Raw genomic sequence first — 22345 nt, forward strand, 5'->3', positions numbered from 1 at the left:
ATCTTGTGGGACAGGGTGTTAGAGGACAAAGAGGCCCAAGAGAGTTGGTCTGTATTCAAAGGTCCCTTTTTCCAGGCTGAGGATCAGAGCATGCAGCGGGTAGGAAGTCCAGGAAGGGAGCCAGGAGACCCACATGGTTCAGCAGGGAACTGTTGGGCAAACTCAAGTGGAAGGAGAGAGTCTAGAGATGATGGAAGGAAGGGATGGCCACTTGGGATGAATGTAAGGCTGTTGTCAGAAGATGTAGGGAGGCAAGTAGGAAAGCTAAAGCCTCATTGGAGTTGTACCTTGCAAGGGAGGACAAGGACAACAAGAAGGGCTTCTTCAAATACACTGCAGGTAGAACTAACACCAGAGGCAATGTAGGCCCAGTGCTGAACGAGGTGAGTGCCCTTGTGACAGAGGAGACAGAGAAGGCAGAGTTCCTGAATGCCTCCATTGCCTGTGTGTATATTGCTGGAGACTGCCCTCAGGAGCCCCAGACTCCAGAGGAAGTCAGGTTGAAGGAGGAGTTGTGTTTGGTTGCTGAGGACTGGGATCAGGATCAGCTGAGCAGTCTGGATGTGCATCAATCCATGGGCCCCGATGGGATGCACCCGCGGGTGCTGAGGGAGCTGGAGGCAGTCATTGCTGAATCGCCCTCCATCCTCTTCAGTAATTCATGGAGGGCAGGAGAGGTGCCTGAGGGCTGGAGGAGAGCAAATGTCACTCCAGTCTGCAACAAGGGTAAGAAGGAGGAGCTGAGAAACTCCAGAGCGGTCAGCCTCAGCTCCATCCCTGGGAAGGATGGAACAACTTCTCCTGGGCGCTGTCTCCAGGCAGTTAAAGGACAAGAGGGTCATTGGGAGCAATCAGCGTGGCTTGACCAAGGGGGAGTCATGTGTGACCAACCTGAGAGCCTTTGCTGAAGATGTAAGCAGGTGGATAGATGGTGGCAGTGCAGCAGATGTGGTTTATCTGGGTTTCAGTCAAGCATCTGGCACCTTCTCCCACAGCATCCTGGCAGCAAAACTGAGGCAATGTGGGCTGGATGATCAGACCATGAGGTAGAGTGTAAAGTGGCTGAAGGGCAGAAGGCAGAGTGGTGACCAATGGGGCAGGGTGCAGCTGGAGGCCTGTGTCTAGTGGAGTCTCTCAGGGGTCGGTGCTGGGCCCGGTACTGTTCAGTCTATTCATTAGTGACCTTGCTGTGGGAACAGAGGCACTGCCAGCAAGTTTGCTGCTGATACTGAACTGGGGCGGTGGCTGCCACCCCAGAGGCTGTGCTGCCATCCAACCAGACGTGGACAGGCTGAGAATGGGCAGAGAGAACTCTAAGGAAGTTCAACAAGGGCAAGTGTGGAGTCTTGCACCTGGGAGAGAACAACCCCATGTACCAGCACAGGTTGGGAAATGAACTGTGAGAGCAGTGTAGGGGAAAGGGACCTGGGGGTCTTGGTGGGCAGCAGGATGAGCATGAGCCAGCAATGTGCTTTCGTGGCCCAGAAGGCCAATGGCATCCTGGGCTGGATTAGAAGGACTGTGGTGAGCAGGTGGAGAGAGGTTCTGCTCCCCCTTTCCTCTGCCCTCGTGAGACCACATCTGGAACAGTGTGTCCAGTTGTGGGCCCCTCAGTGCAAGGACAGGGAGCTGCTGGAGAGAGTTCAGCACAGGGCCACAGAGATGATGGAGTGGAGCATTTCTCTTGTGCTGAAAGGCTGAGGGAGCTGGGGCTCTGTAGCTTGGAGGAGGGGAGACTGAGAGGTGACCTCATTCATGTTACAAATGCATCAAGGGTGGGTGTCAGGAGGATGGAGCCAGGCTGTGCTCAGGGATGGCCAATGACAGGACAAGGGGCAATAGGGACAAACTGGAACGGAAGAGGTTCCAAAGAAACAGAAGGAGGAATTTGTTCCCTGCTGAGGTGAGGGAGCACTGCAAGGGGCTGCCCAGATGGGCTGTGGAGTATCTTTCTCTGGAGACATTCCAACCCAGCTGGACCGGTTCCTGTGTGACCTACTCTAGGGAGTCATGCTCTGGCAGGGGGGTAGCACTGGATGAGCTTTCCAGGTCCCTCCCAACCCTTGAGATGCTCTGGTTCTGTGATTCTGCACGTTGCCTCTTTGTTGACATGAATCTGAGCTGCTCTCCTTGTGCTTTGCCCCGAGGGACTGGAGGCGTCGGGAAAAGAGGAAACTCAGCTTGGGACCCTCACGTACGACGTGGCAAAAGAGGCCGTTCAGCCCTTCCCTCTGAAGGTACGGCCTGTGCACGGGGGAGAGATGCCATGGAGCAAAAAGGGTTTGCCTGCAAGTGCACAGCAGGCAGCGTGTGAATGCTGTTTCTCTGGGCACTGGCTCGCTTTGAGAGAGACCTGGTGGGGTTGTGAGAGCTGAGCAGCGTGTGGTGGTGGCAGCAAAAGCAGAACACGGGCAGGATCGGGCGGGTGGGAGCACAAGCTCTGAGAGATCTCTGGCTGCAGCCACTGCCTTCAGCAGAGCCAGCTGCACACACAGACACTGCACAAGGCCTTTGTGCCCTGCAGAAAGAGGGGTGCCCAGTGCCAAAAGCCCTCGGGCAGCACCAGCGCTGCGTCCTGTGGCCTGTGGCGGGTGGGACAGTGTCCTCTCCTCCCAGCACAGCCCCTTCTGTCCCCTGCCCTCAGGCTGCAGGGGAAGGCGAGCCCAGGGGACAGCGGGAGCTTGGTGGGGCTGCCCAGCAGCTGCCCTACACGTCAGCGCCCCTCCTGGGCCTCTCTGTCAGCACAGAGCAAGCAGCAGAGGCAAAGGGCCGAGGGAAGGAGGCGCAGCCCCAGCGGGGCCGGCGTGCAGAGGATGCCCAGCTGCTTTGGGGAGCCTGATCCCTGAGCAGGAGCGGGGCTGGCAGGGGGAGATATGGCTGCACTGTTGCTCTGAACGCCTGCATTTCCTTGTCTCTCTTCACAGAACACGCCGCTCCCCAGAGCTTTTCCTTACATCAAAGTTCTTGTTACAAGCAACTGGGGAAACCCAACGTGCAGCTGCATTTCCAGAGTGTGGGTGCATGGGAGGATGGCGAATCAGGAGAGCCTCAGATGACAGCAGGGACAGCAGGTGTGGACAGTGATAACTGCTGTTTGCTCGTGTCCTTTCCTTCATGTATTTTCTAGGTATTGTTTTGAATGTATTTTCTCTGGGTAACTGGAGTTCAAGTGAGGGGCTCTGCCTTCCTCACGCTGCCGCTGGGCTCCGTTTGTTGTGTTATTTCGCTGGTTCTCTTAGTGCTTTAGTTGTCAATAAAACTGCCCCTGTTTCCTTTTGACTCGGTGCCTGTGTGCTTTGTGCTGGCCCCGCTCCCAGCAGAACGATTCTTGCTGTGCCCATGCTTTCTGTCCTCATTTCATCCCTTTTTCTGCAGTTCCCCGACACCCTTTGGTTTGTCATTGTTCTTTCTGAGCCCATTTGGATCCGTTTGCTGCTTTCCAGTGTTTTCCTTCCTTCCAGCATCACAGGGGCTTCTAGAGTCTTCTGTTGACCCCATCCTTTGGTGTCTGTGTGTGACGGTGCCAGTCTCTGCCCCGCTCGTGTCCCTTTCCCGGGGCAGACTGGGAGCGGGGCCGGGCGGCAGAGGCGGGGGCTGGGTGAGTGTGCGGCCGCAGCCCCGAGTGACAAAGCGTCCCCTCAGCCCCGGCCCCGCGGCCGCCTGGGGCTGCTCCTCGCCCGGGCGTTTGCCGACGGGGCTCTGCTGGAGTCCAAGCCCTGCCCTCACCCTGCCACGGCCACCACTGACCGTGGCCCTCAGCACCTCAGCTCTGCGGCTTTGGGATCCCAAACCTGCCCCTCAGCACCGTTCCCTCGGGTCTGTATTCCAATGGCTCCGCGGGATTTGATGCTGCAGACAGAGCTGGTTCTTGCCTGTGGGTTCAGTAACTAAAGACGTGTCTCTCCACGTGCTGTAGCTGACATTTAACAGCTCTCTGCACAGTCTCCTTTGGGTTTTTTTCACATAAGGACGAGTCCCTGACTTTCAAAGAGCTCCAGTAGGTTCTTCCAGCCCTTTCCCCAAAGTCAGCCCTGTTGCTTAGCTCTGTGCTCTGTCCATCAGAGACACAGGCCAGAGCATCCCATGAGTTGAGAACAGTCTCTTCCCTTCTCCTGTAGGCACAGATGGGATCCAGCATGGCATGGCTAAATTTAGGTCAGAAGTCTTGATCCTCCCAACAACTGACCAAGGTCACAGGAGATATTGCTATTGGTTTCCTACTCAATCTCCATGCCCTGAGACTGCATCCCAAATTGCTCTTTGCTCACGATGTCTGTGCTCTTGGACCTCGCAATTCTCTGAGCAAAGTCTTGTGTCTTGTCTTTGTCTTTTCCCCAGAACTGACCAGTGCTCATCAAATGGAAAAGGCTCAAATGCAGCTGTGTCTCCAGGTTGGCAGCTCCACTGTTTTCATTCCCCAGCCCTGTCTCTCCAGGTTGGCAGCCCCACTGTTTCATTCCCCATCCCTGTCTCTCCAGGTTGGCAGCTCCCCTGTTTCATTCCCCAGCCCTGTCTCTCCAGGTTGGCAGCTCCCCTGTTTCATTCCCCAGCCCTGTCTCTCCAGGTTGGCAGTTCCACTGTTTCATTCCCCACCCCTGTCTCTCCAGGTTGGCAGTTCCACTGTTTCATTCCCCACCCCTGTCTCTCCAGGTTGGCAGTTCCACTGTTTCATTCCCCACCCCTGTCTCTCCAGGTTGGCAGCCCCACTGTTTCATTCCCCACCCCTGTCTCTCCAGGTGGGCAGCCCCACTGTTTCATTCCCCAGCCCTGTCTCTCCAGGTTGGCAGCTCCCCTGTTTCATTCCCCATCCCTGTCTCTCCAGGTTGGCAGTTCCACTGTTTTATTTCTCATGTGGCTGTGGCAGTTTGAGGCAGCTCAGCAGTTGTGCAAAGAGCACTGGTGTCAGGTCCCAGAGAAGAATACCAGTTTCACAGCAGCTGTGACTTTTACTCTTGCACAGAGAGAGGTACCAGGTGTAACCAAGGTGATGGCCTTCTACCATGGCATGGCTGGCTGGGTAGATGAGGGGAGAGCAGTGGATGGCCTCCACCTCTAGGTGCTCTCCAGAGGTGCCTCCCAACTCCTGCCATTCTGGGATTCAGCGAATGCTTTGGATGGTAACAGCAACACAATTGCTTAAAAGAACATCTTGTTGCTGTGTCCAGCTCTGAGATGGATGAGCATTGAAAGTCCACACCACTAACTCAGCGTTGCCTGTTGCCACGTTAGAAGCCCAGCAAGGTGATGGAAGCAGGGGTGGGCTGTCTCCTGCCTCTTTCTAACTCCAGGATCCACACCAATGGGCTCTTTCATGCCTGAGATAGAAATGCCAGCAATCTGAAGGAAGGACAGGCTTGTTCTGCTGCAGCCCAAGGCAACAGGGTGACAGTTTCACAGAGCGGTGCCAGGCAGGGTCAGCAGCCGCAGGTGCTGCGGGGGTTTCGGGCTTCCCTGAGGCACTGCATATTCAAGCAGCCCATGGCAGGGCTTTCTAAGCCCTGTCCAGCTCCCTTGGTGGGTTCAGAGCACATGCTGCCTCATGTGAGTGGAAGAGGAGTGAGAACATGGTTGGGGTGTTTATTGGTGTGTCTGCCCTCCAGGCCCTCACTGTCCAGAACCAATCTTTCCAGGCCAAACTCTACCATCTTGATTGAAAAGGCTCTGAAGAAAAGCTCCGAGGAATACAGGAAGGTTGGTGGCAACTCCATCCACTCATCAAGACTGGCATTTCTCAGGAGGACTCTCACCATGGAGGCAGTGGATAACAATGGGCTTCTTACCCCATGGACTGGTGGGCAGGTCTCAACTGAGATCCCTGATCTTGAGCTCTGAGGTGGAGTCAGAAATAACTCTCAAATGAGCCCCCAAAAAAAGAGCTTTCTTGGAACCCTGGGGCAATTCTCTGTGTTCACCCAATGGCATGGGAAAAACACCCTGTCTAGAAAACCCTTAGTCTCAGCTGCTGCCAAATACACCTGCACTGAAGGTCAGTCCCAGCTGCTGCCCAATGCATCTGCACTGAAGGTCAGTCCCAGCTGCTGCCCAATGCATCTGCACTGAAGGGTCAGTCCCAGCTGCTGCACTGAAGGGTCAGGTTTCTACTGACTTTTGGCCTCTTTAGACATAATATTTTAGTATCTAAAATATTTCAGAAGTGGTAAAACCCTCTAACTCCTGGGGATTTGGGGTTTTTTCCCTATTTATGCAGGACTATGAGGAAAAGCACGTCAGGCAGCAACCTCGGCTTGGTATTTGGCCTGGCTCTGCTCAGGCCACGTCAAGCAGATGCTTTGTCATCACTTGTGGATTCCTGTTAGCAAATGTGGATGGCAGAGCTGCTCATCACATACTATGAGGAGCTATTGGCTGTGCCTCAGAAGGCACCTGGCTGGCTTGGCCACTGCAACCCAAATGATGGATCAACATCTTGAGCCCAGGGCGGGATGGAACAGGACCGTGGGCCCAGGCTGGCAATGCCTGGTGGCTTTGCAGTCACTGTTCTAATCTCTGTTCCATGTCTCATTTCATGTTTTATGTGGCCAACAAAGGAAAAGAAATGTTGTGAGGGTTCACCTGTAGGTCAAAAGACCAACTGAAGTGCTGAGGCCTGAGCAGCAGGCCCCAAACTCAAGCTGACCTCTAATCAACCTCACAGCCAAACAGGAGATGAAGTGAGTGTCTGATGATCAGTGAAATACGTGTGATGATTAGTGACAGACGTAGCCAGACAGAATAGAATCGTTAGTGAAGAGAGATGCCACGAGATTCCTTTGCTTGTTTGGAGGCAACTGTCGAGGTCATGAAACCAGGTGTCTGGCTTGGCGTGAAAATACATGATCAGAGCCGAACAGGGAAAGAAACTCCCTTGGTTCCTCCCTGAGCCCTGGCCAGGCTCCGGGGGGGATCTCAATGCAGTGTGCAACCAGCTGTTCCCGCTTTGGGAGTGATGTGACGTTGTTGATTCGAGAAGAGAAGAGCTGGACCTTCTTGGAGACCTCCCCTACGAGTGGACGCGCTGCGTGGGACTCCCCAGTTGCAGCAACAGGTTCTGCAAGTCCTGGCTGCACTGGGGCTCCCCAGCCACTGCGGGTCTGGGTGATGAGAACTCAGGCACCTGCCGATGTCTCTTCCTTAGTTACTGTCCATGACTGGATGCAGTTGGTGGATGGAGTGTAGTGTATGCTCACGCTTTAGATGTCAGTATCAATCAGCCTGTTTCCTTCTGACTCGCTGCCCGTGTCCTTTGTGCTGACCCCACTATGAGCACAACAATTCTTGACATGCTGATGGTTTTTTGCCTCCAATGTCTTTGCCAAAGTATATTAGATGTCCATTCTGCACGTCCATAGTGGTTCCCTGACGCTCATTTTCAACTTTCCCCTCGTTCCCTTAATTGCTTTTCATTTCGTCTGTTGCTTTTCATCCATTTGCTGCCCTATTTGTTTCCTTTTTCCCTTACCTTTCCTCGTTCCCTTCTCTTCTTCTCTTTCCACATCCCTTTTAGTCTCTGACCCCATTTTGTCCCTTTTTCTCTTTAGTTCCCTTACACCCATTGATTTTTAAGTGGTTCTTTCTGTGCTTTCTATATCTCCCATTGAGATATATAACTTCTACCGACAGTGTGTATTTTTTCAATGGGAGTTGAGGAGTCAAAGTGAGTGTGATTGGAGATAGCTCCCACAGGAAAGCAGCTGCAAATGTGACACCGTGCTGGCTGATAGACTGCATGGGGACCTACTTACTACTGTAGCTGGGGTCTGCCTTCCTGCTTTCTTGTAGCTCCCATACTCAGTGGTATACGTTAAGGGAGGGCATGTGTTATTTCAGTGGGAGCTGAGCAGTCCAAATGGGTGGGATTGAAGATAGCTCCCTGTTCTGGTTTTTCCTTCCTGCCTCTTACGTGGCAAAAAGTGGGGTTTTAGTAGAGTTTTGAGAAGAAAAGTAGGGCTGGGGGGGGGTTCTGAGGGATAAAATAAGGTTTTGGCGCAATTGTGAGAGAAAAAGTGTGATTTCAGTGGAGTTGTGAGGGATGAAAGGAGGTTTTTGGGCATGTCTGAGGGGAAAAGTGAGGTTTGGGTGGCATTTTACAGGAAAACAGTTGGGATTTGGGTGGAATTTTACAGAGGAAAAGTGGTGTTTTTGAGCAATTCTGAGGGAAAAAGTAGAGATTTTGTTTATTTCTGAGAGCAAAAGTGAGGTTTTGTTGGAGTTTTAGGAGAAAAAGTGGGTTTTGGTGCAATTTTTCAGGGAAAAGTGTAGCTTGGAAGAGTTTTGAGGGGAAAAGTGGGGATGGAGTAGATTTCTGAGGGCCAAAAGCAGTGGAGTTGTGGGATAAAATGAGGTTATGGTGCAATTCTGAGGGGAAAAGGTGGGATTTGGGTGGAGTTTTGAGGGAAAAAGTGGGGTATGGGAGGATTTCTGAAAAAAACAAGTGTTTTGGTGGGGTTTTGAGGGGAAAAATGTGGTTTTGTGGAAATTCTGAGGGTAAAAGTGGAGTTTGGGTGGTGTTTTGAGGGGGAAAATGGGGTTTTGGTCGAGTTTTGAGGGGAAAGGTGCGGTTTTGGGGAACTTCTGGGGGAAGAAGCGGGGTTTTGGTGCAGTTTTGAGGGAAACAGTGGTGTTTTGGTGGAGTTCTGAGTGAAAAAGTGAGGTTTTGGAGGTATTTTCCGAGGAAAAGTGGGTCTTGGGTGCTATTCTGAGGGAAAAAGTGGGATTTTTTGGAAGTGCTGGGTAAAAAAGTGCCATCTTGAGGGAAAAAGTGGAGTTTTGGAAGCGTTTTGAGGGGAAAAAGTGGGGTTTGGGGGAGTTGTGAGGGATCAAATGAGGTTTTAGTGCAATTCTGAGAGGAAAAACAAGGATTTTGGAGGAGATTTGAGGCTGTAAAGTGGGGTTTGAGTACATTTCTGAGAAAGAAAAGTGGCATTTGGGTGGAGTTTTGAGGGAAAAGATGAGATTTTTGGGGCATTTCTGAGGGAAAAGGTGGGATTTGGGTGGTGTTTTGAGGGAAAAAGCAGGGTTTTGTTAAATTTCTGAGAGCAAAAGTGGGGTTTAGGTGGAGTTTGGATGGAAAAAGTGAGGTTTTGGAGTAATTCTGAGGGGAAAAGAGGGACTTTGGGGAAGATGTGAGGAGAAAAGGGGTTTTGTGTGAGTTTTGAAGGACCAAGTGGGGTTTTGGGGGAGTTCTGAGGGATCAAAAGACGGTAATTTTGGGGTAATTGTGAGGGAAAGCAATTGGGATTTGGGTGTAGTTTTGAGAGGAAAAGTGGGGTTTTGGAGCAATTCTGAGAGAAAAAGTGGGGGTTTGTGTGGAGTTTGGAAGGAAAATATGTGTTTTTGTTGGGGTGTTTAAAGAAAAAGTGAGGTTTTTGGGAAATCTTGAGGGGAAAGTGTGGGGGTCTGGGTGGAGTTATGAGAAAAAAAGGAAGGTTTTGGTAACTATCTGAGGTCCAAAGTGGGGGTTTGGGTGGAGGTTTGAAGGAACAAGTTGTTTTCTGTTGGGATTTGGAGGGGAAAAGTGAGGGTGTGTGGGAGTTCTGAGGGATAACATGAGGTGTGGGGGCAAATCTGAGGGGAAAAGTGAGGTTTGGGTGGCATTTTACAGGAAAACAGTTGGGATTTGGGTGGAATTTTACAGAGGAAAAGCGGTGTTTTTGAGCAATTCTGAGGGAAAAAGTAGAGTTTTTGTTTATTTCTGAGAGCAAAAGTGAGGTTTTGTTGGAGTTTTAGGAGAAAAAGTGGGTTTTGGTGCAATTTTTCAGGGAAAAGTGTAGTTTGGAAGAGTTTTGAGGGGAAAAGTGGGGATGGAGTAGATTTCTGAGGGCCAAAAGCAGTGGAGTTGTGGGATAAAATGAGGTTATGGTGCAATTCTGAGGGGAAAAGGTGGGATTTGGGTGGAGTTTTCAGGGAAAAAGTGGGGTATGGGAGGATTTCTGAAAAAAACAAGTGTTTTGGTGGGGTTTTGAGGGGAAAAATGTGGTTTTGTGGAAATTCTGAGGGTAAAAGTGGAGTTTGGGTGGTGTTTTGAGGGGGAAAATGGGGTTTTGGTCGAGTTTTGAGGGGAAAGGTGCGGTTTTGGGGAACTTCTGGGGGAAGAAGCGGGGTTTTGGTGCAGTTTTGAGGGAAACAGTGGTGTTTTGGTGGAGTTCTGAGTGAAAAAGTGAGGTTTTGGAGGTATTTTCCGAGGAAAAGTGGGTCTTGGGTGCTATTCTGAGGGAAAAAGTGGGATTTTTGGGAAGTGCTGGGTAAAAAAGTGCCATCTTGAGGGAAAAAGTGGAGTTTTGGAAGCGTTTTGAGGGGAAAAAGTGGGGTTTGGGGGAGTTGTGAGGGATCAAATGAGGTTTTAGTGCAATTCTGAGAGGAAAAACAAGGATTTTGGAGGAGATTTGAGGCTGTAAAGTGGGGTTTGAGTACATTTCTGAGAAAGAAAAGTGGCATTTGGGTGGAGTTTTGAGGGAAAAGATGAGATTTTTGGGGCATTTCTGAGGGAAAAGGTGGGATTTGGGTGGTGTTTTGAGGGAAAAAGCAGGGTTTTGTTAAATTTCTGAGAGCAAAAGTGGGGTTTAGGTGGAGTTTGGATGGAAAAAGTGAGGTTTTGGAGTAATTCTGAGGGGAAAAGAGGGACTTTGGGGAAGATGTGAGGAGAAAAGGGGTTTTGTGTGAGTTTTGAAGGACCAAGTGGGGTTTTGGGGGAGTTCTGAGGGATCAAAAGACGGTAATTTTGGGGTAATTGTGAGGGAAAGCAATTGGGATTTGGGTGTAGTTTTGAGAGGAAAAGTGGGGTTTTGGAGCAATTCTGAGAGAAAAAGTGGGGGTTTGTGTGGAGTTTGGAAGGAAAATATGTGTTTTTGTTGGGGTGTTTAAAGAAAAAGTGAGGTTTTTGGGAAATCTTGAGGGGAAAGTGTGGGGATCTGGGTGGAGTTATGAGAAAAAAAGGAAGGTTTTGGTAACTATCTGAGGTCCAAAGTGGGGGTTTGGGTGGAGGTTTGAAGGAACAAGTTGTTTTCTGTTGGGATTTAGAGGGGAAAAGTGAGGGTGTGTGGGAGTTCTGAGGGATAACATGAGGTGTGGGGGCAAATCTGAGGGGAAAAGTGAGGTTTGGGTGGCCTTTTACAGGAAAACAGTTGGGATTTAGGTGGAATTTGATAGAGGAAAAGCGGTGTTTTTGAGCAATTCTGAGGGAAAAGTAGAGTTTTTGTTTATTTGTGTTCTGGTTTAGCAAGGAGCAGCTTTTGGCTTAGTAACAGGGGGAGCGGGTTGCAGTGAAGACCCGAGAAAGAGTTTGCGGACTCTCCCCCGGCTCCTGGGTTCACACCCACCTCCGGCCCGGCTGGGCCAATCTGGCGCCTCTGCCAGCACTATTTAGGGGACGGGAATTTGGAATGCGAGGCAGGAGGTGTAAGAGTGACAGGAGATGGAGGCGACCACGCGGACCCTTCAGCCAGAGAAGGAGGAATGAAGGAGAAGCAACAGACCAGAGACCCCTCTGCAAGCCGTGGCGAGAATGCAGCTGTGCCCCTGCAGCCTCTGGAGATCCATGGCAGGAGCGAGAGTTCCCAGCAGCTCCGTGTGAGTGAGCCCGGACGGGAGAGGGACTGTGTGGGGAGGGGCCATGGCCCAGGCCGTGCTGGAGAGCCTGCACGCCGCAGAGCAGCCCCACACGAGAGGCAGAGACGAGCTGCAGCCTTTGGAGTCAGTGGGCATCGGAGCAGCCCGTGCAGGGCTGCCATGCGTGTGAGTTACCCCACGGACTCGCAGGGAGGACTGGTGTGGGGTTCACCCGTCCTGAGGAGGGACAAACGGCAGAAGCTATCGGGAACAGACTGACTGAAACCCCCACTGCCTGCCCCCCCGAACCGTTCAGGGGGGGACAAGGTAAAAACCCCGGGATCAGGGCTCTGAGCCCGGGAAGAGGGGAGGGGTGGCACGAAGGTGTTCTTCAAAAGGCTGGTTGGACTCTTCATTGATGTATTTCTCTGTGTTGTTTCATTTTGGTTATGGTTTGGGTTTTTGGGGGTATGTTTTAGTTGATGTTGCATTACACTGTTTCTCTGTTTTCTTCCCGAAACCGAGTGGCCTGGTCTGCTTTGTCCTGAACCTTAAGTGGCAATTAAGCTCTCCCTGCCCTTGAGCAATTCTCAGCCTCTTCCATACTGGAGGCTAATCGTGGTCTTTGTTCCCTGATGGGCCTAAACCAGGACACTTAAGATCCCCAAATCTCTCCTTTTTCTACTCAAAACCTCCCTTTTCCCTACTAAAACCCCTTTTTTCCCCTCAAAACCTCCTCTTTTAACTCTTAAGACCCCTAAACCCCTCTTTATCCCCTCAAAACCTCAGTTTTTCCCCTCAATCCCCCCTTTTTCCCTTCAAACCCCCTCTTTTATCCCTTAAGACCACAAAACCTCCCATTTTCTCCTCAAAACCCCTTTTATCCCCTCAAAACCCCCCTTTTCGACTGAACTCCCCCTTTTATCCCTTAAGACCCCAAAACCCCCCTTTTCCCCCTCAAAACCTCAATTTTTCCCCTCAACCCCCCCCTTTTTCCCCCTCAAAACCTCTTTCATCCCTTTAGACCCCAAAACCTCCTATTTTCCCCTCAAAACCTCAATTTTTCCCCTCAGAACCCTCCTTTTCCCCTCAAAACCCCTCTTTTATCCCTTTAGACCCCCATATCTTTCATTTTCTTCTCAAAACCCCTTTCATCCCTTCAAAACCCCCCTTTTCGACTCACCCCCCCCTTTTATCCGTTAAGACCCCAAAATCTCACTTTTTCCGCAAAACCCCTCTTTTATCCCTTTAGACCTCAAAACCTCCCATTTTCCCCTCAAAACCTCCATTTTTCCCCTCAAATCCCCCCTTTTCCCCTCAAAACCCCTCTTTTATCCCTTTAGACCCCAAAACCTCCCATTTTCCCCTCAAAGCCTCCATTTTTCCCCTCAAACCCCCCCTTTTCCTCTCAAAACCCCTCTTTTATCCCTTAAGACCCCAAAACCCCTTTTTCCCCTCAAAACCCCCTTTTTCCCGCCTTTAGACCCAAAGCCGCCCCTTTTCCCCTCAGCGCCAGGCCCCGCCCCTCCCCTCGGCCCGTCCATTTCTCACGGGGGGGGGTGCGAAACAAATCCCCCTCATTTTATACAAAACCTTTATTCTGTAACAGTTTGTGTTGGGGTGGGGGGTCCCCCAAACCTCCCCCCGCGACCCCCCAACACTGAGAGGGGGGAGCACAGCGGGTGCCAAGGGGGGACACACACATAGGTGCCCCCCCCCCGCCATCATCCCGAGGGCCACAATGCCGCCCCCCCCCCCGCCTTAAATCTCTTGATCTACACAATAAATACGGCGGGGGGCGGCTCAGGCGCGGGGGAGGCAGCGGCGGGGCCAGGCCGGGGGGGCACAGGCAGCGGAACGAGCCCGCGGTGTTGAGGCAGCGGCCGGGCTGGCAGCGGGGGGGGCCCGAACACTCGTCCACGTCTGGGGAGGGCGGCGGCACAGAAGGGGTTAATGGGGTATTGGGGGGAGATGGGATGGGGGATGGGGATGGGGAGGGCTCAGGGTGCTGGGGAGGGGGTTTGGGTGCTGAGGAAGGAGTTTTGGAGGGGGTTTGGGTGCTGGGGAGGGGGAGTTGGGTGCTGGGGAGGGAGTTTGGGAGGGGATTTGGGTGCTGAGGAGGGGGATAGGGAGGGGGTTTGGATGCTGAGGGAGGGGGTTTGGGAGGGGGCCTGGGTGCTGGGGAGGGGATTTGGGTGCTGGGGAAGGAGTTTTGGAGGGGGGCTGGGTGCTGGGGAGGGCTCTGGGTGCTGAGGGAGGGGGTTTGAGTGCTGGGGGAGGGGGTTTGGGTGCTGGGGGAGGGGGTTTGTGGGATTTCTGAGGGATAACATGAGGTGTGGGGGCAAATCTGAGGGGAAAGGTGAGGTTTGGGTGGCATTTTAAAGGAAAACAGTTGGGATTTGGGTGGAATTTGATAGAGGAAAAGTGGTGTTTTTGAGCAATTCTGAGGGAAAAAGTAGAGTTTTTGTTTATTTCTGAGAGCAAAAGTGAGGTTTTGTTGGAGTTTTAGGAGAAAAAGTGGGTTTTGGTGCAGCTTTGCAGGGAAAAGTGTAGTTTGGAAGAGTTTTGAGAGGAAAAGTGGGGATGGAGTACATTTCTGAGGGCCAAAAGCAGTGGAGTTGTGGGATCAAATGAGGTTTTGGTGCAATTCTGAGGGGAAAAGGTGGGATTTGGGTGGAGTTTTGAGGGAAAAAGTGGGGTTTTGGTAAATTTTTAAAGGGAAAAAGTGGGATTTGGGTGGATTTTTGAAAAAACCAAGTGTTTTGGTGGGGTTTTGAGGGGAAAAGTGGGGTTTTGTGGAAATTCTGAGGGTAAAAGTGGGGTTTGGGTGGTGTTTTGAGGCGGAAAATGGGGTTTTGGTGCAGTTTTGAGGGGAAAAAGTGGGGTTTGGTGGAGTTTTGACGGAAAAAGTGGGGTTTTGGTAAATTTTTAAAGGGAAAAAGTGGGGTTTGGGTGGATGTTTGAAAAAACAAGTTTGTGGGGTTTTGAGGGGAAAAGTGGGGTTTTGGGGAAATTCTGAGGGTAAAAGTGGAGTTTGGGTGGTGTTTTGAGGCGGAAAATGGGGTTTTGGTGCAGTTTTGAGGGGAAAAAGTGGGGTTTGGTGGAGTTCTGAGGGGAGAAGTGCAGTTTTGGGGAACTTTGTGAGGAAGAAGCGGGGTTTTGGTGCAGTTTTGAGGGAAATAGTGGTGTTTTGGTGGAATTCTGAGTGAAAAAGTGAGGTTTTGGAGGTATTTTCAGAGGAAAAGTGGGTCTTGGGTGCTATTCTGAGGGAAAAAGTGGGATTTTTGGGAACTGCTGGGTAAAAAAGTGCCATCTTGAGGGAAAAAGTGGAGTTTTGGAATTGTTTCGAGGGGAAAAAGTGGGGTTTGGGGGAGTTGTGAGGGATAAAATGAGGTTTTGGTGCAATTCTGAGAGGAAAAAAAAGGATTTTGGAGGAGTTTTGATGCAAATTGCCTTTGCATCAGGCCAGTGCAGAGAGCCTCAGGTTCCATCAGAAATCATCTGCTGGTTGTTTCAAGTGCAGAGCACAGAGTCTGGATAAATGTCCAGCAAGAACTGTAAAGGGAGAATCGCAGGCAACAAATGTGAAAAGGGGGGTGGAAAAGGGAGGGAGAATTCTCAAGTCCAGGTGGCCAAAATGTCAAACCAAACCCAAAGTAAAGTCCTTAGGAGATCAACAGAAACCTGTCACCACTGCAGTGAGAGGGAGACTTTTAAAGCACCCATTGTTTGCTCTTCCAGATGCTGGGTTAGTGAGGAAACACTGGGCTGGAGAAGAGCAGGAAAGAACAGGCAGCTGCGTCATTGAAACACCATCACTCAGTTTTGCTACCAATAGAATTCCAGAGAATCAGCAAACCCAGCACCCCCCCAGTTCCTGCACGTCTGTGAGCTCCTTGACTTCCGTTAACACCACCTGGAAGCCTTCTCAGACAGCTCATTCTGCTGGAACTATCTGAGTTTCATCATTGGTTAGAACAATCCTTGTTGTTTCTTACTCCCCATCCCTCTGCTAAGCAGGAACAGTTGGCTCTCCTGCTCCTCTGCCCATTGCGCCCAAATACCCAAATTGCTTGGATGGGTTGGAAGACTTAAACCTGAACTTGACACTTGCTGTGCTTTAAAAATCCCATCTGTGGTCAGAGCACACTGTTGTGCAGAGAAGAAATGCTCTTCTGCTGAGGGCCCCCAGGCACAGAGGCAGCACTGGGCAGTTGTCCCTGTGAGAAGCTTTTGCTAGTGGCAATGATCTAGTGCAGGGAATTCGACCTGCACTGGCCCTGAAGGGATTCCCTTCAGACAGGCACACAGCATTTTCAGTTCCACCTCCCACAGAACACTCTTGTGTTCAGCACACAGAACCTGCATTTTAGGTTTCCTTCATATACAGCACAGTCAAGTTTGATTCTGCTTGCTTTGCACTGTGCCCTTTCTTCTGCAAGCTGGGTGGCAGCTGTCCTGTGCAGTGACCACTGAGCACTGGAAAACCACCTCTTCCAGCCTAGATTTCCTTCTGATGAAGTTTATCTCTCTGGGGCAAGGGAGACACGCCTTGGCACACTTCAGAGACTCCAAGACTTTGGACACTGTTGTGTCTAAAGGAACTTGAATTCTTCATGTGCACATTTAGGGTGCAAAATGGTGGTGCTGGTGTTTTTGTTTCCTGGGCATCCCAAGGGCCAGGTGGAGATGTGGAGCCAGCTGCACTCAAAATGTCCCTTGAAACAGCCTCCTTCCTGTCACAGTTCAGCAGGCCACTTGTGCAGCCTCAGTGACTCGTCCACACAAGCAGAGCAGGCGAGACAGGTCAGGCTTTCCACCAGGAAAACAGTCTACGGGGGCAAGAACCTGCCGAAAGAGGAAACACAACCCATGAGGAGCAAAGCTGATGCAGAGCAATGGTCGCCTTTGTCTCAGCCCAAAAAGGGGCCTAGGCTGGAAAGTCACTTTCACCTCAGCACTGGCCTCCTTGCAAGACCTTCAGAAACCTGTGCACACCATAAGGTACCAAACATCAGAGCTCAGCAGCAGCTGCCCACCTCTTTGCTTTCCTTCAGCCTCTGCAGACAAGACCTTGGTCAAGAGCACAGAGGGACAGCAGAGCAGCTTCTGGCACTCTGGCACTGACCTGTGTCTGGGGGTGACCCTTGAGACCTGGGAGCAGAGACTGAGCTGAGGGCACTTGACAGAGGAAGATGTAACCATAAGCTCTTCCTGCTCGTCGAGGTGTCACTGAGCTCTTGTTCCTTTTCCTCAGAACACCACGAAGACCATTTAGACCGAGAGCCAGGGAAACGGTCACATCTGTCAGGCAAGTCCGAGGTCCCAGGCTTGCAAATTCTGCCAGCAAGTGAGAGGGGCTCAGTAACCATGCAGTGACTGGCTTATTTACCAGAAAAGGAAGGCTCAGCTTTTCATCAAGGGAAGGAGCAATGGAGGCTGCTTTGGGATGAGCCTAGTGGGATGTCCCCTGGTGCTTACTGACGCTGTGAGTCAGTGAGCATGTAAATACAGGGGCTGTGTCAGCTGCCTGAGTTCCCACTGCAATCCAAAAAGACCAGGGTCCAAGTCACCCAACATAGCTGCTGGCTAGTCAAGTGACATCACTCTGTAGCCACCACTGACTGAACTTACAGGAGCTCTGGGGCGGTGAAGCCGCTGAACACTGCACACGACAACTACTCAGCTACCCAGCAACCCTTACAAGTCCCTGAGAACAGGACCCCCTCCTGTGCCTCATCCTCATCCCACCGCAGTTAAGGTGAAACAACTTTGCTGAGGCTCTCTGCTGACCAAATGCTGGATCCTGAGAGGACAGGAGGTGGTACCGAGAGCCAGGGAAAGCCAAGTGGCATTTCCCTCCTGCAGGCAGTACACACACAGGCCTTTGGCCCTTGTGCGCAGCCAAACAGCACCCTGGAGATTTGGGGTTGCGGCTACAACCCAGATCTCGGCTCTCTGACAAGTCATGCTGCTCCCAAACCAATTTTGACCAAGAGCAAAGAGGAGGAAAAGGGGCTTTTTGAGCGTGGTGTGACCTCAGGTGTCCACCCCTGCTTCTGCCTCCTCCCAGCTTGGGCCCCTCGTGGTGCCCCACACAGAATCCCCCTGGAACCAGCAGCTCTGTGACATCAGCGCCCCGGCCGAGGCTTTCCAGGCACTATCAGCACTACGGCATCAGACACAGCGCTGGGGGTGACGTGCCCTTGGCTCTTGGAGCTGCCACGTGCCCTTGGCTCTTGGAGCTGCCACGTGCTGTCAGCGTGATGAAAGTTCTGATTGTCCTCGTCCTGCTGGGCCTGTGCTGCTGGCCTGTGAGTGCCTCAGTGCAAAGCTGTGGGTAAGTGGCTCTGGGAGGGAGCTTGGGCAGAAAAGAGGAGGCTGAGGGGGCATCTTCTTAATAGTTACAAACATCTAAAGGGTGGGTGTCAGGAGGTTGGGGCAGCAGTTTTTTCTGTGAGGTGAGGGAGCCCTGGCCCAGGCTGCCCAGGGAGGGTGTGGAGGCTCCTTCCTTGGAGGGCTTCAAGACCCTCCTGTGTGACCTGATCAAGGTGGGAGCTGCTTCTGCAGGGGGGTTGGACCGGATGATCTCTAAAGGTCCCTTCCAACCCCCACCATTCTGTGACTGTGTGATTCGATGATATGATGGGCTTCACTGGTTCCCCATGGCCCTGCCACAGCTTCCCAAACCCCAGGAGCTGGGAGCTGGGCTGCTGGCACCACTCGTCTGCGGGGCGAAGGCAGAAGCCGGGGCGCAGGGTTCCCCGGCCCCGCTGTCCGTGCGCTGCCCAGTGGGGAGGGCAGGCGGCTGCCCTGCAGCCCCAGCAGCAGCCAGCCCTCCAGCAGGACACTCGTGACTTTCTGGTGACAGGAGAAGCTGCGGGACCCGGCCCTTGGCTGAGCACCACGGGCTGTCGCGCATCGTGGGCGGCAGCGATGCCTCCCCGGGAGCCTGGCCCTGGATCGTCAGCATCCAGCTTCCCGGGGCAGCGGGCAGCGGGCACATCTGCGGAGGCTCCCTCATCCATCCCCGGTGGGTCCTGACCGCAGGACACTGCTTTGACAAGTACAGGTGAGTAGGAGCAGGGCAGGGCCGTGCCCCCAGCACTGGCAGAGTTCCCGTCCCGTGCTCGGCACGGGCTGGGCTGGTGCCGTTCCTGCAGCCCGGGGCTCGCGGGGCACCTGGCCTCTCCCTCGGCGAGCTGGAGGCAGGGAACTGCTGGGCTCCCTCTGAGCCCTCTGCTCCCCATCTGCCCCCCAGGAACGTCCCGACGTGGCGCATGGTGATCGGGGCCACCCGACTGTCTGAGCTGGGCCCCGAGGCCCAAGTGCGCAAGAGCAGGCGGCTGCTGATCCACGAGAGCTACCGCAAAGGCGCCTTGGAGAACGACATCGCCCTGCTGGAGCTGGACGAGCCCGTGCAGTGCAGCGACTACGTGCAGCTGGCCTGTGTGACTCACTTCTCCGACGTGGTGGTGTCGCAGCTCACAGACTGCCGCGTCGCTGGCTGGGGCTACACCGCGGAAGGCTGTGAGTGCCCCCGGGAAAGCGCCTGTGTGCCTGGGGCGAGCCTGGGGAGACGGCTCGGGCTGCCCGAGGGCCGGGCTCAGGCTGCAGGCAGGGGCCTGAGCTACCTCAGGCTGCCGCGATGCTGAGGGGACTTTCCCGTCAGGAAAGGCTGCAGGACCCGGGATGATTTTTTGCTCTTTAGATGAGGGAGCCCTGGCCCTGGCTGCCCAGGGAGGGCGTGGAGGCTCCTTCCTTGGAGGTCTTCCAAACCCTCCTGGACACGTTCCCGTGTGACCTGATCTAGAGGAATCTGCTTGAGCAGAGGGGTCAGACTAGATGATGTTTAGAGGTCCCTTCCAACCCCACCATCTGGGATTCTATGATTCTGAGCCATGGCCTAAAATCAGACAAGGGTCGAGTGCCTCTTCGGGGGTGCAAAGCCAAGGCTCAGGGAAGGGCTCTGCCCAGACAGGGGAGGGGAAGTGGCCCAGAGCTGCTGGGGGCTAATTCTTTGCCATGCTCACAGCTGCAGAAACATCCGACGTGCTGCAGGAGGCCAAGGTGCGCCTCATCAATGTCAAGCTCTGCAACAGCAGCGAGTGGTACGGAGGGGCCGTGCGCAGCTACAACCTGTGTGCTGGCTACCCGCGGGGCGGCATCGACACCTGCCAGGTAGGAGCAGCCACGGGCCAGCCCCGGCAGCACCCGCAGCCCTGGCCCACGTGGGGCTGCCGGGGCTCCCCAACACTCCTCTCACACTGCTAGGGCTCCCCAACACCCCCCTCACCCTGCTGGGGCTTCCCAGCATCACCCTCACACTGCTGGGGCTCCCCAACACCCCCCTCACCCTCTGTCCTGTGCTGCAGGGTGACAGCGGGGGCCCGCTCGTCTGCAGAGCTCCACACGCCAACTTCTTCTGGCTCGTGGGCCTGACCAGCTGGGGGAAAGGCTGTGCCAGAGCAAAGCAGCCTGGGGTCTACACCTCCACCCAGCACTTCTTCAACTGGGTCCAGTCACGGATTCGCTCAGGAGGAAGTGCTGCGACACTCGCCCTGCCAAAGAGGCCATCACAAGGCTCAGCCCTGGCAACAGCAGCAGGGACTGAGTCCTGCTCATTCCCACTCCAGAAGCTGCTGGATTTCGTTAATTGGATCCAGCAGCTCCTGCAGTCTCTGCAGGGAAAAGTGGCTTAAGCAGCAGGACTCTGAGCACGGCTGGGTCCTGCCCCTCGCCTTCACTGGAGGTTCTCAGCAGTAGTGCTTAGGCAGTAGTCAGTAGAAGCTGTAGCTGTAGCAGTGTCTTTGGACACAGTGTTGTTGGACTTTGTAAGATTGTATGAGTTTCCTGTTGTGTTTGACAGTTCATTGGCCTCTGCACCGGTGCTGCAGAAGTGCAGCAATACCTGTGCACTGGAACCTTTGAAGTGGAGAGTTACTGACACAGTGTTCATCAAAATTAAATGCAAAAGAAAAAGCAAAAGGCCCCGTTGCCTCCTGGTGTCCCTGCAGCATGGCCTGGCTCCCCTCCCTCTGCCCTGCAGGAAGGGGTCACCTCACCAGCCCAGCCCTGGCTGGACACCCAGCCCCAGGACCTGGGGGCTCAGCCCCCTCGGCCGCGGAGGGGGGCTCCTCGCTGGTCTCTGTTAATGGATGGCAGGGGGCAGGGAGGAGGTGTCAGGGATGTCATCATGGGGCTAAAAGCAGAATCCAATCTTTAATTTGGGGTCTACCAGCCCCATATCCTTGGTGAGGGTTAGGGGGGAAGCAGGACACAGTTTGGGGTCTGCTGCTGCTGCTGGGTTTACTGTCCTGGCCCCGGCTGTGGGCTACGGCGAGTCCTGCAGCATCCCTGGGATCCCACCCCCAGCCTCCTCATTGCCCGCACTGGGTTTTCTCAGCAGCACCATCCGGTGGAGACGCCCCCAAGGCCGAGGGGACAGCAAAGAAAGAGACCTGTCTGGGAGCTGTGTGAGGACAGAGGTGTTGGGGCAGTGCCAGCAAATCCCGCAGTGGCTGCGGGTGCGTGGGAAGCACGTGCCAGGGCCCCTCCCCGCGGTGCAGCACCGCGTGTGCTGCTGGCCAGGGCTCCTAAAGGGGGTAAAACCCTTCTGGGGAGGAGAGTGTGGGGGGTGATTCCCCTGGGGGAGAGCAGGGAGATGGGCTCAGCCAGGGGGCTCAAGGGAAGCCCCAGCCCTCGGGGGCCACCAGTTTGCACAAGGGGGATTTTGCTCTCCTTATCCCCCCAACTGTCCTGCAGCAGCCACTGAGGGGCCTCCACTCCTGTGGGGCCTGAGGGGTCGCAGAGGGTGGGGGCCCTGCAAGCCCATCCCCTCCCAGCCTGCTCAGACCAACACAAGGGCAGCATTTGCCCACCTCCTGCTTGTCCCCTCCAAGGATTTGTGTGTGTGAGGTGCCCATTTGTGTGTGTGAGGCATCCCCATGCTTTGGGCATCTCCAAGTGCTGTCTCACAATCCAGGCCTATGCCACAAGCAGTCTTTTCAGTTGTGTCAGAAAAATCCTCTGGTGTTTCCCAAACTAATGTCCAGGCAAATGTGAAAAGGAACTTCAAAAAGATGACAGCGAGAACTCAGGAACTTCCTCCCCTTCTCTTGGAGAAGAAGAGGGGCTTTCACAGCTCTGCAGCAGCCTCAAGTGAAAACAGACCTCTGCCACTGAGAAACCAGCCATATGGCAGTTCTGATGGTGCCTTTCATCAGTCACTCCAGTCACACAGCTCTACAGTGCCTTTGCTTCACAGAGCTGATGCTGCCTTTCTTGTTCCTCAGCGAGCTGGTCGACTTCTATCAGTAGGCTTCTCTATTCCCTTGTTTGCATCTCTCGCTCTCCAGTATCTCCTTTTCCTGTCAGAGGTCAGGGGACTCCTTCTCCCCTCAGATGTTCTCCATCACCCTTGTTTCCGTTTCACAGTGTGCTGCTTCGCATGTCTTGTTTGCCTGGAAAACTATTGGAATGAATCAATCCTGTATCTCGTCATTAGCTCTTGTCAGACTCCAGTGGGCGGCTTTAGCACTGCAGTACAGTAGCATGACCAAGTAGGGCTCAAAAGCTCCTGTTTGGCAGGGACTGACATTAGATCCACCTCGGTGCTGGAGTTACTTGTTGCAGCAAATACCTTTGGCAGCTGCAGCTTCACAGCTGAACATCTGCATTGAACTAGCCATCTGGAATATCATCTGGAATGTATCTGGAACAGAATCTGTTGTTTCAGAAGAAGTGGATTTGGTAAGTCTCAGGAACAAAAGGACTTTGCAAACAGCCAGTAGCAGTGCTC

The 22345-nt window shown here is 53.4% G+C and overlaps 1 protein-coding gene across 1 annotated transcript; it reads left to right on the plus strand.

The window, feature by feature from the left end:
* The first annotated feature begins 786 nt into the window (after positions 1–786).
* LOC133629328 (acrosin-like) lies at positions 787–20491 on the plus strand. The gene is made up of 8 exons (XM_062019974.1): positions 787–912; positions 2148–2237; positions 17618–17739; positions 18416–18616; positions 18806–19074; positions 19580–19725; positions 19920–20138; positions 20414–20491. Exons 1-8 carry the CDS (start codon positions 787–789, stop codon positions 20489–20491), a joined length of 1251 nt encoding a protein of 416 aa, XP_061875958.1.
* Positions 20492–22345: the final 1854 nt, after the last annotated feature.

The sequence above is a fragment of the Colius striatus genome, unplaced genomic scaffold, assembly GCF_028858725.1.
Source record: "Colius striatus isolate bColStr4 unplaced genomic scaffold, bColStr4.1.hap1 scaffold_38, whole genome shotgun sequence".
Classification (NCBI taxonomy): Eukaryota; Metazoa; Chordata; class Aves; order Coliiformes; family Coliidae; genus Colius; species Colius striatus.

Excerpts from the sequence above, each read along its gene's own strand:
- LOC133629328 (XM_062019974.1), top strand. The coding sequence starts at position 787 with ATGGAACAACTTCTCCTGGGCGCTGTCTCCAGGCAGTTAAAGGACAAG. Across the intron at positions 913-2,147 it reads TGAGAGCCTTTGCTGAAGAT|GGACTGGAGGCGTCGGGAAA; the intron begins GTAAGCAGGTGG and ends CTTTGCCCCGAG. Across the intron at positions 18,617-18,805 it reads CACTGCTTTGACAAGTACAG|GAACGTCCCGACGTGGCGCA; the intron begins GTGAGTAGGAGC and ends TCTGCCCCCCAG.